This window comes from Dipodomys spectabilis, unplaced genomic scaffold, assembly GCF_019054845.1.
Source record: "Dipodomys spectabilis isolate Male_0828 unplaced genomic scaffold, ASM1905484v1 ptg000157l, whole genome shotgun sequence".
NCBI lineage: Eukaryota > Metazoa > Chordata > Mammalia > Rodentia > Heteromyidae > Dipodomys > Dipodomys spectabilis.
Window position 1 is genome coordinate 639,810 of NW_024870834.1, and position 18,024 is coordinate 657,833.

The 18,024-nt window shown below is 57.7% G+C and overlaps 1 protein-coding gene across 3 annotated transcripts; it reads left to right on the forward strand.

The window, feature by feature from the left end:
- The first annotated feature begins 684 nt into the window (after positions 1-684).
- On the forward strand, positions 685-14,302 carry Slc25a29 (solute carrier family 25 member 29). 3 transcript variants are annotated; one of them, XM_042692786.1, is made up of 5 exons: positions 842-889; positions 6,420-6,463; positions 10,303-10,331; positions 12,138-12,221; positions 13,270-14,302. In XM_042692786.1, exon 5 carries the CDS (start codon positions 13,306-13,308, stop codon positions 13,993-13,995), a length of 690 nt encoding a protein of 229 aa, XP_042548720.1. In that variant the 5' UTR covers positions 842-889; positions 6,420-6,463; positions 10,303-10,331; positions 12,138-12,221; positions 13,270-13,305; the 3' UTR covers positions 13,996-14,302. The 3 variants fall into 3 exon arrangements, with proteins under 3 accessions (XP_042548719.1, XP_042548720.1, XP_042548721.1); XM_042692785.1 differs by lacking the exon at positions 10,303-10,331 and having other exon boundaries at positions 685-889; XM_042692787.1 differs by lacking the exons at positions 842-889; positions 6,420-6,463; positions 10,303-10,331 and adding an exon at positions 10,343-10,423.
- The last annotated feature ends 3,722 nt before the right edge of the window (positions 14,303-18,024 follow it).

Consider the following 18,024-nt stretch of genomic DNA (forward strand, 5'->3'; position numbering starts at 1 on the left):
CGAGGCCGAAGATGGGACCTGGCCGCCGGGACCCCCACCCCAAGCGCGGCCCTGGAACCTGCCCGCTCCAACCCCCCGCGGCTCCCGCACAACCCAAGTCCGAGGGGAGATGCGGATGCCGAGGCCGGGCGCGCGCGGTTCCCACCCCGCAGGCTCCCGCGCACCCGCCCAGGGGACCCGAAGCCCGGGCGAGGACAGCGCGGCCCCGCACAGCCCGCGGGCCACCCGGAGGACGCTGAGGTCACGTCCGACCCCAAGCTCGGGCTCAGGACCCAGGCCAGCTCCCCGCACTCGGGGTGCTCCCGGGCCCACGTCAGCCGCTGGCACCCCCCGACCCCGCCAAGCCCTACCAGTCCGCTGCGGGGCGCAGCGCGGCCCCTCTTTTCGACGCGGTGCGGGCGGGCGCGAGAAGCACAGTCTTTGTCTGCGGCTCCCCGCGCCCCCTCCCCCGCCCCGACCCCCCGCCCGCCACGTCCCCCGCCCCGCCCCGCCCCGTCGGCGCGCTCAGCCAATGGGAGGCGGCGAGGGCGGTGCCGCGACCGGGGTGTTGTCCGCGCCTCGGACGCCCATTGGCTGCGGGCTGGGTCCCCCCGGGCTGCAGCCGGGCGTGGGGGGGCGCGCAGCTCGCGGAGACCGACGCCGGCTAGGAGCGGGCGGGCGGGCGGGAGAAGTGGGCGAGCGCGGGCGGACCGGTCTCCACTGAGCCGCCGCCCCCTGACCCCGGCTACCCCGGCTCTGCACCAGGAGGCGGCGGGCCAGGCCGAGCGCCCGGGCTGCCCGCCGTGGACCCCGACGGTAACCTGCGGGCCGGGGTCCGGAGGAGGAAGGAGGAAGGTGGCCTCGCGGGGTCCGGCCATGGCGCTCGACTTCCTGGCTGGATGCGCTGGGGGTAAGGAGGCGCGGGGCCCGGGATGCGGGCGAGCCCCGCCGAGGTCTGCGGGCGGAGTTCGGGGACTCCCGTGCTCGGGTCCCGGCGGGCTCGTGGGCGCCGGTGGACGCCTGCGGGCCGGAGGGGGCCGGCGCCCTGCGCCCGCGCACCTGTCACTGCCACCCCCGGGGCACGCGGGGGGGGGGTGACCGTGACCCCGGGCAGCGGCGTGGCCCGGCGGAGGCCCGGCCGCCCCGAGGATGCCCGCGCAGCTCCCGCCCGGCGCGCCGATCCCCAGCCCGGGCTCCCATCGGGAGCACTGCGCCTCGGAGTCCTGGGCTGGCAACCACCCCCCGCCCGCCCGTGCCCCCGACACCCATCGGACTCGGGATCGTGGGGGGCCGGGGAGCCGTGGGGGGCTGACTTCACTCCCCGCGGCTGTCCGGGCGGGGCGGGAGCCACGCGGCCACTTGTAGCCGGCCGGCTGCTCACCCCTGCCCGGGTCACGCCGTGGCACCTCACCCGCTTCCTTCCCGCTCCCTCCGCGGACCTGCCGTGGGCAGGGCGTGAGGATGGACGTGGGCAAACCCAGGGGGCCTGCGTGGGCCTGACCCCGCCGTGGATGCCGCCCCCTGGGCCCTCGCTGTCTGCGTTTACCTTGCTGGGGTCAGGGTGCTCGACAGGTGTTGATGGAGCCGGGGGGTGGGGGGGGGTGCTGAGGTGTCAGGAGGGCCCGGCCTCGCCTCCCTGGCAGTGTGAGGCTGGCTGGTTACCTCAAGGGTCCAGTCTTGGTTCTCTGCTCCACCACCCTTGCCCTGCTCTTCATCTGCTTGTGTGTGACTCCCACAGACCTCAGGAAAGGGAGCTGGGGCTCAGGTGCCAGACTTGAGCAAAAGAGCCAAGGGGCAGCGCCCCAGGCTCTGAGTTCAAGCCTCAGGACTGGCACAGACCTCGGTGGCTGCCCAGGGAGCGGGTTCTACTGGAAGAGCGAGGCACACGGGCCATGACTCTAGGCAGTTAATCAGTGCTGGCTTCCTCCTGTGTCCGGAGGCTGGTTGGACACCATGACTGGCTGGCTTAAGGCTGTCAAAGGCAGTTAAGAACTCCCCAGTCTGCTACCCGGTCAGGACTCTGGGAGGTTCAGGAGGGAAACTCAGAGCTTTCTGTAAGTTGGTGGGGGCTTCTTCCCAAGCCTCGGGCAACCCGGAGGACGCAGGATATGGTGTGGCCTCTGCAGTCTCCTCTAGCCCCTGTCCCACCCAAGCTGGGCTCCTAACCCTTCTCGGCCTATGTGCTGGAAGCAGGGTGCAGGGTGGGGACTGTCCAGTGGACCATGCCTCCTGGGGAATCTCCTGGGCTATGCGGCTTCTTTCCCCCAGGGCCGGACCCTTCTATAATTCCACTGTCAGTGTGAGTGAGGGAGCACACTCACCCAGGCCAGGCCTCTCAGAGACCCAGACCAGACCCCACGCAGGTGTTCAGTGGTTGGGCAGCCCCTCCCCCCTACCTGGAATGCCCTTTGGTTCATCCTCACAATGCCTACCTGGGGCAGGTTACATGCCTGCCTCAGGCTCCAGGGTGGAGAATGAGACCAGGATGGCCCTCAGGTGCTCGTCTGTGCATCCCCTACACACTGAGGCTGTGCAGGGCAGGGCCTCCGCACCTGGGTGAATGAGGGTAGAAGTCACTTTGGGATCCAATGGGGAGAAAAGTCCGAAGACTGCAGTGACCACTCAGGTAGCCCTGTTCAGAGGGACTGTCCAGGGCCGGGTGACACATATACTTTGCAGGGATCTGACCCCCAGAGGCCACGACCTGGACCCTTCTGGTGGCTGCTGGTAGCATTTCTCCTCTGTGGCTCCTGATTCATATTCCTCAGGAAGAGATTGACCCAGGGATGTCCCATGGCTGACTGGCCTGCTGTGTGTCCTGGGTTTACCTGTCTGTGAAGCAGGCCAGGTGCTATGACTAGAAGGTTGTCAGCTTCCAGGGGTCTTGCCTGATGGAAGGGTGGCTTCCGCCCTGTGGCCCACTCTGGGGAAAATAGTGTCAAATCTTGAAGCCACAGTAGACCCCGGGCTCTGGATGGGGTATGGATAGGAAAAGAGCTGAGGAAACATTCCCTCACAGAACAGCATCTGCCTCTGAAGGATGCAGGATAGTAGAGATGCAGGATAGTAGGGTGTGCTGATAGTGGGAGCCAGAGGACCTATTTCCTGAGGTCAAACCTGGGATCCACCCCTGTTGCTCAAGACCCAACCCTGGGCTGGCTCCAGCCATCTGCAGGCACGAAGTTTGCATCACAGCATCTAGATCAAGGATAAGATCTCCCCAGAGGCAAACCTTCTCAGGTGGCAAGCAGGCAGTGATGTGCATGGCTGTCCTCTTTTCAGGAAAACCTCTCGTTAAAGCTTCCTGTTTATACAGTGCATCCCATTAATATTATTATAACAGAATACAGTGTAGGAATGGGCATGCATCACAACCTGATACAACTGTCTATTACCAAGGGACCCTCAACCCTAATCAGCCTTAAATCATCCCAGACACCATTTCTCAGGGCTCTGGAGCTCTCTTGCTTAAGGCCCACTCACACACTACTGGGTGTATTTTTACTTTGCTCTTGCTCTAATAAAGCTGCTTGCTTCCCTCATAATTCAGGTGCTTCTGCTCACCTTTTTGGTGGGGAGCCAGTAGCAGGGTTTGAACTCAGGGCCTCACACCGGTTTGGCTTGCTGGCTCAGCTGGCGCTCTGCCACTCCAGCTATACCTCCAGCACCGCTTTGTACTAGTTATTTTGGAGATGGAGTCTCAAAAGCTTTTCTGCTCAGTCTGGCTCTGAACCTAGATCTTCTGGATCGCAGCCTACTTCCTGAATAGCTAGGATTATAAACATGAGCCCAACAGTGCCCAGCATTTTCACTCAACTATTTGTTTGAAACACCAAGAATCTGGAATGATCTTGAATGAGACGTCCGTCCGTCCGGTAATGGGATGGCAGGTCTGTCATCCTGCTGCCACTGCCTGTGACCACCTGTGCTGCTAGGAGCCTCCAGAGCAAAGCTCCTTTCCTAACCTGGGAAGGTTGTGGAGTGAGGACTGCCCTTCAGTGGGCAGAGACTTCTGTAGGCCTCAGACTCCTCTTGGGAGACAGTGAGGTAGGGCTCCTGGTTCTCAGAGGGTCTGGGAGGGTAAAGGCTCTGCGGGAGTAGAGGCTAGATGAAGGCAGGACCTTCGCCCACTCTGTTCCCATGACAGGAGGATTCTGGGTAAGAGTTTACCCTCCTCCCTTCCTTGTCTCCACCCAAGGAAACAGGTGAGGGAGAAAGTGGGACTGCCAAGGCTAGCACCTGGAATCCGTGTGTGGACTGGGGCTTGGGTAGGGAGCTTTCTCTCTCCTTCGTCACATCCCCCGGTCCAAAAGGTGACACTTGGACAAAGCAGGGCCCAAGGGTGACTGCTACCCATAGGATGGGAATCCTGTAGTTGGGCAGGAGGTCTGGTTACTGGCTTTCCAAACCCCAAGGAATCCCAAATACAACCCAAGAAAAGAGGTGCTGAAACTAGGATTTGCTAAGTCAGGAAATGCAGGAAATGGGCTGGGTTGTAACTCAGAGGTAGAAGAATTGCTTAGCATGTGTGCAGTCCTGGGTTCAACCCCCTTCACCCAACAGAAACCTGGAAGATTCAAGATGTGAGGGAGAACCAGGGAGGATCAAAGGGAAGAAGCAAAGTTTCCTTGGGAAAGGACCAGAAACCCAGATGGACACCAGGAGGGAAAGAAGCTTGCTAGAATGAGGCGTTAGCCTTGGGCATAGAAGCTGAGGGACAGTGCTCAGGCCCTGAGTTCAAAATTAAGGGAAATGGACAAAACTCAGGCTGGGCGTGGGGGTACAAACCTGTGATCCAGTTCCTTGGGAGGTGGAGGCCGGGGGACTGAGGTCCAGGGCTAGCTCAGGCAAAAGCATAAGACTCCGAGAACCTAAAAATGAAAGGGCTGGGGGTATGGCTCTAAAATCCCAGTACTCCCCTCAAAAAAAAAAAAAAGTTGGCCAGAACTCTCTGAGGCACGTGTGACAGGAAAGCAGGGCCACAAAGGCAATGCCAAGGGGCTGGGAAGGTGGCTCAGTGGCAGAGCGCCTGCCTTGCATGCATGAAGCCCTGGGTTCGATTCCTCAGCACCACATACACAGAAAAAGCCAGAAGTGGTGCTATGGCTCAAGTGGTAGAGTGATAGCCTTGAGCACAGAGAGACCCAGGGACAGAGCCCAGGCCCCAAGTTCAAGCCCTAGGACCGGCAAACAAACAAAAACAAAAAAGGCAATGCCAAAGTCTGTGTTAGGGGTGGAAGCATTCATTCTGTGGTACAGATGCATGGTGCCCCCATTATCCTGAGGACCCAACTAATCCACAGAGAGATGTGTCTAGGGGGGCCCAGGGCAGAGGCGCCAGGCTCAGACTGCAGCTTCAGCCCTCACTTCCTGTAATCATTCTCTTTGTCTCCATTTCCCCATGGGTAAAGTGAGCTAATAATCCTTTATCAGGAATGTAAGTGGGAGGAACAGGGTATGTTCAAAACTAAGAAGTAACCATCAGATTGCAATATGACTGGTTGCATTCAAATGTTAGCCATTTTCATTGTAAATAAGCACAAGCAATAAGAGAATAGTTGGGGTTTTGGGGGAGTAGTTGTTCTTCAATGTTCAAGATCATGCATGCTGGGCAGGCATTCCACCAGGATGAGCCACATCCCCAGCCCCAAGGGAGACCTTTAATAGAGTCACACATGGAGTTCTGAGTGGGATCACCCTGAGGGAGCACCAGTGACTTGACCTCCATGAGCCTCAGTTTCTCCTTCCATGAAAGGAGTGGTAAGGCTGGGCAGTGGTGAAATTCACACCTATAATCCCAGTACTCAGGAGGCCGGGAGGCCGGTCAGGGCTACAAAGGGAGACCCCAGCTCAAAAACACAAACCCCAGAGGCTCGGGGTTTACTATCTGTAAGACACAGGGGAACGGAATGAAAAGTGTTTGGGAGGGATGAATCTTTGTCTCTAAGGGGGTCTGGATCTCTGGCAGGCTCTGAGCTGATGAGTAACCAGACCGATTGCGAAGCCCCAGGCTGCCTCCCAGGGGCCGGGAAGGCCCTGCCAGGGAAGGCAGCCGTCAGGAGGCTGGACTTCATCTCATCTCCAGGGCTGCCCAGGGGAGGCACGTCCTCACCCCCATCACAGGCAACGGAGGTGGGGATAAGTAGAGGGGACATTCCAATCTCAGTATCAGGCTCACCCCCTTCCCACACACACCCCACCAGGGGTGTTTAAAGAAATAGAACATGCCAGAAATGCCCCATCCCCTGCAGCTGGCTGCAGGGCCAGAGACCCAGCGTGGTTACCAGATGGAGGGTTACAGGAGTTCCTGGGAGGGACGTGGCCAGGACCCCGCTGGTCCCTGGTCAGTGTCTCCCTCCCAGCCTCCCTGGCAGGAGCCCCAGCACCCTGTAGGGCTCCAAGGCGTCTTTCAGATCACACCTCTCCTTGTCTCCCTGCAGGTGTGGCAGGTGTGCTTGTGGGACACCCATTTGACACTGTCAAGGTGAGTTTCCTCCATGTTTTCTTTCTCAGACTGTTACATAGGTGCACAGATGGGCGGCAGACCTGCAGGACTTTTATTCCAGAGCCAGGTTCAAGGTCATCCCCAGGTCTTTGAGGGTAGAATGAGAGCTCTCCAAGATGCCCAGGTGGGCAGCTGCTTTTCCATTTAACTCAGTTGACCTTCCTGCTGGGCTTGTTTTTATAGCTCCTGGCTGGGGCAAAACTAGATGTTGAGTTCACACCCAAGTTCATTCTCAGGACTGGCCTGTGAAGACTGACATGCTCACTCACGCTGTTCTGCTACAGAAAGAAAGACTTGGGGGTCGGGAGGTAGGGGAAAAAAGCAAACTTGATCAGCCAGTGTGATGGTACATGCCTACAGTCTCAGCATCCAAGAGGATTAAATGTTGGAGGCCAGTCAGGGTTACATCTCAAAATCAAACAAACAAGCAAACAACAACAAAAGCCAGGCATGCCTGTAATCCTAGCAACTCAGGAGGCTGAAATGTGAGGATTACTGTTTGAAGCCAGCCACAGCAGAAAAGTCCATGAGACTCTTCTCCCCCAGTTAATCACAAAAAGCTGAAAATGAAGGTGTGACTCAAGTGGTAGAGCACCAGCCTTGGAGAGAATGAGGACTTGAGTTCAGGGCCCAATATCAGCACACACACACACACACACACACACACACACACACACACACATACACACACCACACACACTAACAAGTCCACTTTTTCTAGCATGATCTTCCTAGAGCAGTAACTCAGGATTAGGAGATGGTGACTGTTTTGAAGTGTCTGTAGCCAGGGACCTAAGAACAGCTCTGTCACAGGGGCTTGAGATCAATGCTCAGTCAGTTTGTCATTACATCTGTCTATTAACCAGAGTTCCAGGTTCTTAGACACCCAGAGCAGAGAGCACGGAGACCCTGGTCCTCCGATGGGAAGTCCCACGCTACTTTTCTCCTGTGGCTGGACCTGACATGCTCAGAGTGTGCACGTCACAACCATTCCTTGCCATGTTCCTAAGATGAGCATGGGCTATGGGCCAGGCCTTCCGTACTGGCTATAAACCTTGAACTTGGCTCCCTTGCCCGCTTGGGTGAAGACTGTGCTAGAGGGAGACACGTCATCCCCAGCTGGGTTGAGGTGAACTTCCTCTCTCCTCTCCTCCAACCCCTCAGTGGACCAGGTGTTTGTTGGCAAAGAAAATCGCTTGTTAATTTAGGGCTGGGATTTCTTCCAGCACGGGCGTGAGAGCCAGGCCTTATGCACCGGCTTTGACCTTAAAAAATTCTGTTCCTAGTCCAGACCTGCTCTGCCGGCCAGTTTTACTGCCTGACCTTGCTGGGACCAGATACTGTGGCTTGGCCCCAGCGTTCTCGTCTGGAAGGGAGGGGCTGGGGGAGATTACGAAGGCCTAGGATAACGTGTGATCAATTCATATGAGCTCTGGAATGCACACATCTCCACCACTCACAGCAGGCAGGCCTGGGGAGAAAGAAGGCTGAAGGCCAGGCTTTCTTGATAAGCTTTGGGCCTGCAAGAGGCAGGCCCTGGCAATGCTGGCCAAGGAGCCAACTGGTCACACCCATGCTCTGCCTGGCTACGGCCCCCCCCGGCACACCCATGCTCGGCCTGGCCACACCCCCACTCACTCCCCCCCCCCCAGCACAGGGCAGCCTGGCAGCACCCATACCACACTGTTTCTATGTCATGGTCATCTATGTCCAGGGCCTCGCCACTGTGTCCAGGCAAGAGCCCAGAACTCCCTCCGTCTGCCCAGCTCTGCAGAGGCTGGCTCTCCTGGTCAGGCCTCTGGGTTCCCCATCTGGCACCCACAGGATTGCAAGTGCTCGTGGCTGCATGCTACAGTTATTCAAGTGTCCGACACCCTTGGGAAAACCCTTTAATGCTTTTTCCCCCCTTTTTACCACCAGAGCATTGTATCTGGGCAAATCTACCTTAAGAAGCTAAGGTCTTTTTGAAGGGGGGAGACCCCTGGCTCTTGTGTTCCTACCTGCTGTCCCCAGTGTGATGCTGGATCCCTCATACTGCAATGCAATGCAGCATCACCAGTGGCCCAGCTGTTTTTACTGCTTTCTGTCAAAGACCTTATCTTTAAGCATCCCCATCCCTCCCCTCCCCGAGAGCACTACATGGGCTTCAGGCCCTGAGACCATGAGACACCATTGTTTTGTTTTGAGTGATTTAACTTGATATGTAGCCCAGGTTGGCCTTGAACTCAAGAATCTGACACATCTGCCTCCTGAGTGCTGGGATTATAGGAGTGTGCCCCAAACTTGAGTGTAATATCTTCTGAATGGATTGTGATCATCAGGTACACACACATTTCTTTATTGGCTTTCTCTTACAAAAATTATACAGGTTCTAAGAGAAGAGCCATCCCTGAGATGCACAAACTAAAAAGTCAACCTCTGTGTAGCTCTCCCTTGTGTGTGACACACAGCAGGGCACTAAGCTTTACACACTCCTTGCTTTGGATAGGAGAGGGGTATTCATATTCTGCAGGTGTAGGTGTGTGTGTGTGTGTGGTTTTACAATGATGTTCAGGTTTTTCCCTATCTGAATGGGTGATATTGTTTGTTTGTTTGTTTTGCTGTGGTGCTAAAGATCAAACCCAGAGCCTTGTGCATGCTAGGCAAACTTTCTACCTCTGAGGCATGTCACAGCCTTGTTTTATTTAAGTTGATGTTTAACACATACAGCGAGCGCACACATCCTAAGCCAGGCCTGGAATGTGCCTGCAAACCCAAAACTCAGAGCAGATGTAGGAGCATCAAGAGCTCAGTCAGTCTGCACTCTGCAGTCATTCCCTCATGTCCAAAAACAAACCAGAAAAATCAGTTAGGTGCTGTGGTTCATGCCTACAATACCAGCTATGTGGAAGGTGTAGGTAGGAGGGTTGAGGCTAGCCCCAGTCAAAGGGGCCAGACCCTGTGTAAAACAAAAAGATGTAAGCCAGGCGCTGGTGGCTCAGGCCTGTAATCCTAGCTACTCAGGAAGCTGAGATCCAAGAATCATGGTTCAAAGCCAGCCTGGACAAGAAAGTCTGTGAGACTCTTATCTCCAATCAACCACCAGAAAACCAGAAGTGGCGCTGTGGCTCAAGTGGTAGAGCGCTTGCCTTGAGCTGAAGAGCTGAAGGGACACAGCCCAGGCCCAGAGTTCAAGCCCCAGGACCGACAACAACCCCTGCAAAAACACAAAAAGATTGGTGGCATGAATAGTAGAGTACTCACCTAGTAAGCACAAGGCCTGGAGTTCAGAACTCCAATACCACAAAAAAAAAGCAATTAAGCAATTAAACAAAACAAGAATACACATCTGGTGTGCACGTGACACCTGTTACCCGTCTGTGACCTCACCCCACCTTGCAGGAAGCACAACACGCATACACCACACTCCTCCCCCGTCCTGACTCCTGACCGTGAGTCCTCCCGTTAGAACGCCGCTGTTACCAGGGCCTCCTCCACGTGGGGGTCGCCCGCCCCATGGCCTGCAGGCTTTCCTGTGGTTGGGGGCCCTGGCGGGCATCCCCTTCTAAGCCCCTGAAGAATACCAAATCTGGTTTTCCTCCCACAAGACTCACAGCTGTTTCAGGGCCCCACCCCCTTCCCATCCATTGGTTTAGGGAGGTGTTCTTCCTGATCTTTTCACTGGACGTGACATGGTGGCCCACGTCCCAGGGTGCCCAGGGTGGGGGGCCGACCACGGGCTGGGCACCTGCATGTGATGTTGACATTTGTGTGTTCTTTAACGCTTTGCTGTCTGAGCTAGGCGCTACCGTCAGTAGCAAAGTGCAACTTTGTTGCAGATGCCCGGAAGCCTCACCTGGGAGCGCTAGTGAGTACAGACCAGGTGCCCTCCGCCTGGTCCTCGCCCGCACCCCACTTCCAGAGTTCCAGGGAGGGCACGAGGCCAACGGGGCTTCACAGGTCCTGGGCTGGGGGCTCGGGCAGGGCTGGTGGAGAAACACTGGCCCCTGTGGAGCTTGGGGAGGGAGGGTCCTTGTGTGGGTGTCTCTTAGCTTTGTGTGCAAGTAACTACTTTGAGGGAGGAGGGAAGTTTATCCATTCCCTAGAGGAGCCTCGGTAACCCCCAAATGTCAAGAGCCTCGATGCTAGGCGATACAGAACTGTTACCCCAAGATCTATGACACGAGGGCTCCCACATTCCGGGACTCAGGCACAGAGCAGGGGCTGGAAGGAGTCCTACAGAGCTCAGCCCAAGCCCAAGCCTCATGTCCATGCTGGCTTGACCTTGGCCCTCGGCTGTGACCTGCAGGGACTTCCACAGCAGCCAGGTGCCACCGGAACCTGACAGGAGAGACAGCACCACCTGGCATCAGGCCAGGGGTGGAGGCTCAGGGTCCCGCCAGAGGCCTCGGGACACTGGAAGAAACCTCACATCATAGCATCTCACTAAAGCTGGGGGGTTTTGCTTTTCTCCTCTGGAAATCCTTCCCTCCCCATCAAGTCTGGACAGAGCTGGGTGGCCAGGGTGGGCGAGGGGCTGGGGGGGGGGGAAGGTCACCCCCAAGTCCCTGTGGGAAGAGATGGAATTTCCTCCCCCCCTAATACTTTCCCCCAATAGGAGCTCCACCCATTCTGGTGTTAAGAATTGCAAAAGGAGCTAGGTGCTGTGGCTCATGCCTGTAATCCTAGCTGCTCAGAGGCTGAGTAGCAGTTGGAAGCCAACTGGGCAGGAAAGTCTGTGAGGCTCTTATCTCCAATGAACCACCAAATGGCTGGAAGTAGAGCTGTGGCTCAAGTGGTAGAGCGCTAACCTTGAGTGGAAAAGCTGAGGATCGTGTCCACACCTTGAGTTCAAGCTATTGCCAGTGGGGGCACTTGCCTGTTAGTACTTCACTTAGCCCTCACCTCCACCACAGCCACTCTGGCCCAGGAGAGGACCGCACGGGCCATGTCACACAGCAACTCTGAGCCTCCGCTTTCCCACCTGGGCCGGGAGGAGGAGTGCCAGGCCCTGTCTGGGTCCCTTGCACACGGGTACAGAGGCGCTTGCCCCAGGCCCTGCCTGGCTGCCACAATGCTCATTTCAGAGCCAGCGTGGAACCAGAGCCCCAGAATGATCTGACCTAGATTCCCACCAGTGACACCGAGCCTGTGCTCAGGAAACCTCCCTCCCGCCGGGCATCGTGTCCAGCCCCGGGTAGCAAAGCAGAGATAAGCTCTCCTCAACAGCGAGCACTTTGACCGTGCAAGGCTTTGGGCCTGGCCAGTGTCCCCAGGCCCCGGAGAGCCTGGCCTGGGTCCTCACCAGGAACTCCTGGCAGGAAGCAAGGCATTCCTGCAGACACCACTGCCCTACTTCCAGCCTTGATGAGGAAGGTCAGTGAGGGGGGAGATACCAGGCCCCGGTAGCCTCAGCCATGGTTTGGGACTTTGGCCACTCAGTGGGATAAGTGTCACCTGAAGGACAGGTTGGCCACATGAGATGCGTGGTGGGTAACAAAGGCTTCACCTCCATCGGTCTTGAGATCATTTTGCCCACTAACACCGGGCTTGGCCCCGCCTTCCCCAAAGCCACGCCCCCGCCCCAGGCCTCCTCAGTTGCCCCTGGGCAGTGTGTGCCAGGCCAGGGAAGTGTGGTCCTGCTGGCCACAGCTCACGGGGCCTGCCCTTACAGGTGCGGCTGCAGGTGCAGAGCGCGGAGCAGCCCCAGTACAGAGGGACCCTGCATTGCTTCCAGACCATCATCAAGCAGGAGAGTGTGAGTGGCCTGGGGCGAATGGGACTCTGCCAGTCAACCCCAATGCAGGACGAGAAGGTCCTGGGGCATCTGACAGGAATCCGGGCTTTGGAAGGGTGAGGGATGTCTGGGCCTCTCAGATAGAGGACGTTTGTTGTATCTAATCATGCCTGTAATCCCAGCTACTCAGGAGGCTGAGATCTGAGGATCACAATAGGAAGCCAGCCCAGGCAGGAAAGTCCATGAGACTCTTATCTCCTGTGAACCACTAAAAAGCTGCAAGTGGAGCTGTGGCTCAAGTGATAGAGCACCAGACAGGAGTGAAAAAGCTCAGGGACAGCATTCAGGCCCTGAGTTCAAGACTCAAAACTGGCACCAAAAAGAAAAAAAAAAAAATCTGTGCAGCCTTTTGCCTTTGCAAATGGCTTTGATTCTTCAAGACAAAGGCCAGGAAAGAAAAAAAAGTGTGTGTGTGTTGGGGAGGGGGTGGGGGAGACAAGCACCAGTGGCTCACACCTGTAATCCTAGCTACTCAGGAGGCTGAGATCTGAGGTTTGTGGTTCAAAGCCAGCCTGGACAGGAAAGTCCATGAGACTCTGATCTCCAATGAACCACCAAAAGAAGCCAGAAGTAGAGCCGTAGGTCCTTGAGCTCAGGTACAGCATGCCAGGCCCTGGGTTTCAAAAAGGACGAGAAGCTGGGTGCCCTTATCCTAACTACTCAGGAGGCTGAGATCTGAGGATCACCGTTCAAAGCCAGCCGGGGCAGGAAAGTTCATGAGACTCTTATCTCCAATAAACCACTAGAAAACCAGAAGTGGCGCCGTGGCTCAAGCGGTAGAGCGCTGGCCTTGAGCTGAAGAGCTGAGGGACAGCCCAGGCCCAGAGTTCAAGCCCCACGACCGACAAAACAAAAAAGATGAAGGATGAAGGAGAGCTCGCTCGGTCCTCGTGAACCCGGGGTGGGGCTGGGCTGCCCCAAGCCTGCCTGGAGGATCTGGGGGCGCTGGGCTGGGCAGCCCGGCCCCTGGCCGCCCCGATGGCGCCTGACGGCTGTCTGTCTCCCGCAGGTGCTGGGCTTGTACAAAGGCCTGGGCTCGCCCCTCATGGGGCTGACCTTCATCAACGCACTGGTGTTCGGGGTGCAGGGCAACACGCTCCGGGTGCTGGGCCACGACTCCCCGCTGCACCAGTTCGTGGCGGGGGCGGCGGCGGGGGCCATCCAGTGCGTCATCTGCTGCCCCATGGAGCTCGCCAAGACGCGGCTGCAGCTGCAGGCCGCCGGCCCGGCGCGCGCCTACAAGGGCTCCCTGGACTGCCTGGCGCAGATCTACCGGCGGGAGGGGCTGCGGGGCATCAACAGGGGCATGGCGTCCACGCTGCTGCGGGAGACGCCCAGCTTCGGCGTCTACTTCCTCACCTACGACGTGCTGACGCGCGCGCTGCGCTGCGAGCCCGCCGACCGCCTGCTGGTGCCCAAGCTGCTGCTGGCGGGCGGCACGGCGGGCATGGCCTCCTGGCTCTCCACCTACCCCGTGGACGTGGTCAAGTCGCGGCTGCAGGCCGACGGGGTGCGGGGCGCCCCGCGCTACCGCGGCCTCCTCGACTGCGCGCGCCAGAGCTACGAGGCCGAGGGCTGGCGCGTGTTCACGCGCGGGCTCGGCTCCACGCTGCTGCGCGCCTTCCCCGTCAACGCCGCCACCTTCGCCACCGTCACGGCCGTGCTCAGCTACGCCCGCGGCGGAGAGGCCCAGCCCGAGCCCGGGCCGGCCCTGGCCCAGCCGTCCGGCCTGTGACGCGCGCGCCCCGGGCCGCGCAGGACGTCAGTCACCAGGGCCGGAAGTCAGCAGGGCCGTCGGAGCCGCGCCAGGCCTGGTCCGAGCACTTTACCACTTTACACCGGCGAGTCTGCCAGTCCCCGGGCCCTGGCGCTGTTCCCTCCCCGCAGGCCGACGCCTTCGGCCTGGATTGCCCCTCTCAGCGCTGGGGCCTGGTCCAGCCTTCTGGAGACTTCTATCCGCCCAAGGCCCTGGCTGGAGAGAGAAGTCTCACCTGGGCTTCAGGCCACCTTGTGTAAAATGAGGACAGGTCAGCTGAGGCCCGAGTCACTCCGGCCGGCCGGGGCTCCTCGTGGGCGCTGGGGGCCGGGGGTGGGTGGGTGGGTGGGGGGCTCTCCAGGCTGCAAAGCCAGAGGGGCCCCGGCGGCCCCCGAGGGGCGCGGTGTGGTCTCTGCGGGCCCAGCCCTCCCAAGGAGGCAGGCTGGGCCCCGCACAGATGGGCCGCCGGCTGTGTGCACCCAGGGGCTTGGCCAGAGAGAAACCCGAAGGAAATAAAGCCGGCGTTGTTTCTAAGCGTGAGGCTGGCTGGTCTGTGTGCGCCCCGCGCAGCGCCGGCCTGAGCCCCAGGCGGCGCCCGGGCAGGTCGGGGCGCTGTGTGCGCCTCAGGCTCCTCGTCTGCGGGATGGGCTGTGGACGGGACACGGGTGAAGCCACAGTGGCCCCTCACCTCTGGCGGGAGTCACACTCCGGGGAGCCCCGGCCACAGGTGAAAACTCACGAAGTAGCAGCTTGATAGTCGTCCCTCGCCATATCTCTGCTCACTTAGAGCGACTTCTTGGATTTCCTCCCCTCCGAGCACAGCTCCTGCTATACAGTGAGGCTGCAGGAAGCGAACCGTGACACGGGGAGGGGGGACTAAATGGCACACAGGGCATTCTCAGCCTCTAGGGGCTGGAGTGGGGGTGCAGAGGGCGCACTAGAGGCAGGAAGGACACAAAGGAAGGTCTGTGGACCTGTCCATCTCAGCCTCCTGGGCAGTGAGTGCATGACCAGGCCCTCTAGAGTAATCCCACTAGTCCCCCATTAAGTCAGACTTGTGGGGGGGGGGGGAGGTGGCTGGCAGCCCACTGGGTGGAGAAGGCAAAAGAGGGGCCTTGGATATGTCCTGGTAGGGCAATGGGGACAGAAGCCCTCTTGAGTGGTAGTGTGACTGATAGGGGTGTTCTCTGCGCCTCCCAGTTCCATGACTGCAGATATATAGCGCAGGATAGCCACAATGAACTCAAAACGCCAGAGAAACCAGCACATTATAAAGCAGAATCCCCAACCTCCACCCTAAACTCTGACCACCAAACATACCCACAAATCTGGGGTGAAGAGTGAGGTGTGCTCCTAGTGAATTTGCGTTTACGTTTTTTCTCCCTGATTTGAACTATTAGGAAGTCCTGTACGAAGTTCCCACCCACACTGGTGGTCCTGTGATTTTTTTTTTTTAATATTCTCGTGTATTTTATTCTTTTATTGTAAAGGTGATGTACAGAAGGGGTTACAATTACACAAGTAAGGAAATGAGTACAATTCTTGTCGAACATTGTTACTCACTCCGGGTCCTGTGATTTGAACTCAGGGCCTCATGAATGCTAGGCAGGCACTCTACCACCTGAGCCACAACTCCAGGTGAGAGCAATGAAGAGGAAATCTCCCCTGAGCCAGGCTCTGGGCAACGTCACCTCCAGCTGGTCTGGCAGTGTGTCCATCCCTCACCTCACCAAGCACAGCCTCGTTTCTCACTGTTCTGTCCTCAGGGCTGAGCCCTAGCCTGGCACTTGACCATGGGAGCTACTCTCCCAGCCTTGTTACTGGGGGAGGAGGGGGTGCTAGAGAACTTTTCTGCTTTAAGTAGCCATGATTACAGGGATAAGCCACAGAGCCTGGCTGTCCTCTGCTCTTATCACTTGACAAGTCATTTTGGAGAATGGATGAGTTCCCAGGGAATAAAATCCTATAGATTGTGTGGCTGAGCACACAGGAGTTTACAGCCCAGGTGTCTGAGGGTTGTTTCCGACTCTGAGGGACACTGGCTCTTCTGGCTTTGGGTGCTGGTGGCACCTCTTGCTAACCCCTGGCTTACTCAGATGTTTGCTCTAGTCCCTGCTTCTTGTCCCTGTCAGGGGGCCTTCTCCCCTGGTAGAGAGTCTTCCTCTTTTCTTTTTTTTTTTTTTGGTCCGGTCGTGGGGCCTGAACTCTGGGTCTGGGCGCTGTCCCTCAGCTCTTCAGCTCAAGGCTAGCACTCTACCACTTGAACCCAGCACCACTTCCGGCTTTTCTTTTTTCTGAGGCTAATAGGCCTATCTTACTCCAGGCTGACCACATGAAAACATTGCCAAATAGCCTGTCCCAGAAAAGGACAGTTTCCAGAAAGTCAGTCCTAGGTTTCTAGGTTTCTACATCTGCGTGCGTGTGTGTGTGCGCACGCGTGCACGCATGCATGCACGCACACGCACACACACACACACGTGCGCTAGTCCTAGAGCTTGAACTCAGGCCCTGGGTACTGTCCCTGAGCTTCTTTGCTCAAGGCTAGCGCTCTTAACCATTTGAGCCACAGCTCCACTTCCAGCTTTCTGTTCATTGAAGTCTCAGGGACTTTCCTGCCAGGGCTGGCTTTAAACTGTGGTCTTCAGATCTCAGCCTCCTGGGTAGCTAGGATTATGGGAGCAAACCACTGGCACCTGGTTTCCCTTCTTTTCCATTAGAAGCTCAAACTGAAGCTTGGAGTAATGTAGCATGCCTATACTCCCAGTTACTTGGAAATCTGAGGCAGGAGGATTTCAAGGCCGGAGTGGGCTAGAGTGAATTTGTGGTCAGGCATACTAGGCACCCTGAATTAAAAAAAAAAAAAAAGCACCTATTACCCTAATACATGACAGCACACCCCAATGCTCCCCTATATTGGTTTCACAGGCCTCTGGGAGAGCCCTACCCCACTGAGGGGACAAGCTCCCTGGGTGTGTCTGCGATGGACTCCTGATCTTGTAGCTCCCAGGTGGAGCACGCAGGGGCAGCCTGCGGAGGTGGGGGGCAGAGCTGGGAGCAGGCGCAAGGCGGGGAAGGGAGCGGGCGTACAGAACAGTTGCAGCTTAGCAGTGTGGGCCCTGCCCAGATGTGGCACAGCAGCCCGGGGCCAGGCCCGTGCCCCCCAGAGCCCTGCCCAGCTTCCTCCTCCCTGCTCGTCACTTCCCTCACAGCACTTAGCCCGAATCTTTCAGGTCTCTTCTGGGTGCCACTAGGGCTGGCCCTGCGTACCTGATGAGTTATTCCTCTCAGGAATGAATGAATGAATCGGGCAGCTCTAGTCAGGGAAGCTTTGGAAATAAAGACCAGAAAGAAGGAGCAAGGAAGGGGCAGCCTCGGGGAGGCAGGAAAGTAGGCCAGGGCTTCTCTGAAAACAACTGGAAGAAGTCAGGCCATGCAGGCAGAAGCAAGCAAGCAGGGGTCCCAGCAATGGGAACCAAGAGGCTTGGACTTTGAACCTCAGCTGTCTGGTCTTCCCTTCACTGTGACAATGCTCTAATTCCTCTGAGATTCACAGGGCTTAGTAAGGCCCTGGGCGGTGAGGATCTCAGCACAATGTGGTAGCCAGGTGTATGGGGTGCTTATCTGGGGACACAGAGCAGGCCCTGGGTCCTCCCCCTCCACAGCCTGGAGATGCCCGGGCTGGCGTTCACTCCGGCTGCTCTGGGCTGGGCCTCCTATGAACCTCACTCAGCAGTCAGGGCCTTGCCACCTCAGCACCATTGGGCCGGCCGCCACATTTATCATGAGTACAAGTCACAAACACTAGAGGAGGGTAAGCCGTTTCCCTGAAAACTAGATTCCAGGGCAGAAAAACGTGTACTACATGCTGTCTCTGGCCAAATCTTGAGCAATTCTTGGTCTCTTTTTACCAAGTTTCATGAGTCCATTCCAGCTTGTCAGCTTTCCTTCTGGCGTGTGAGCGCTTGGGCTGGTGCTGGTGTTCCCAAGCCCGGCTGCACGGGTCTCACT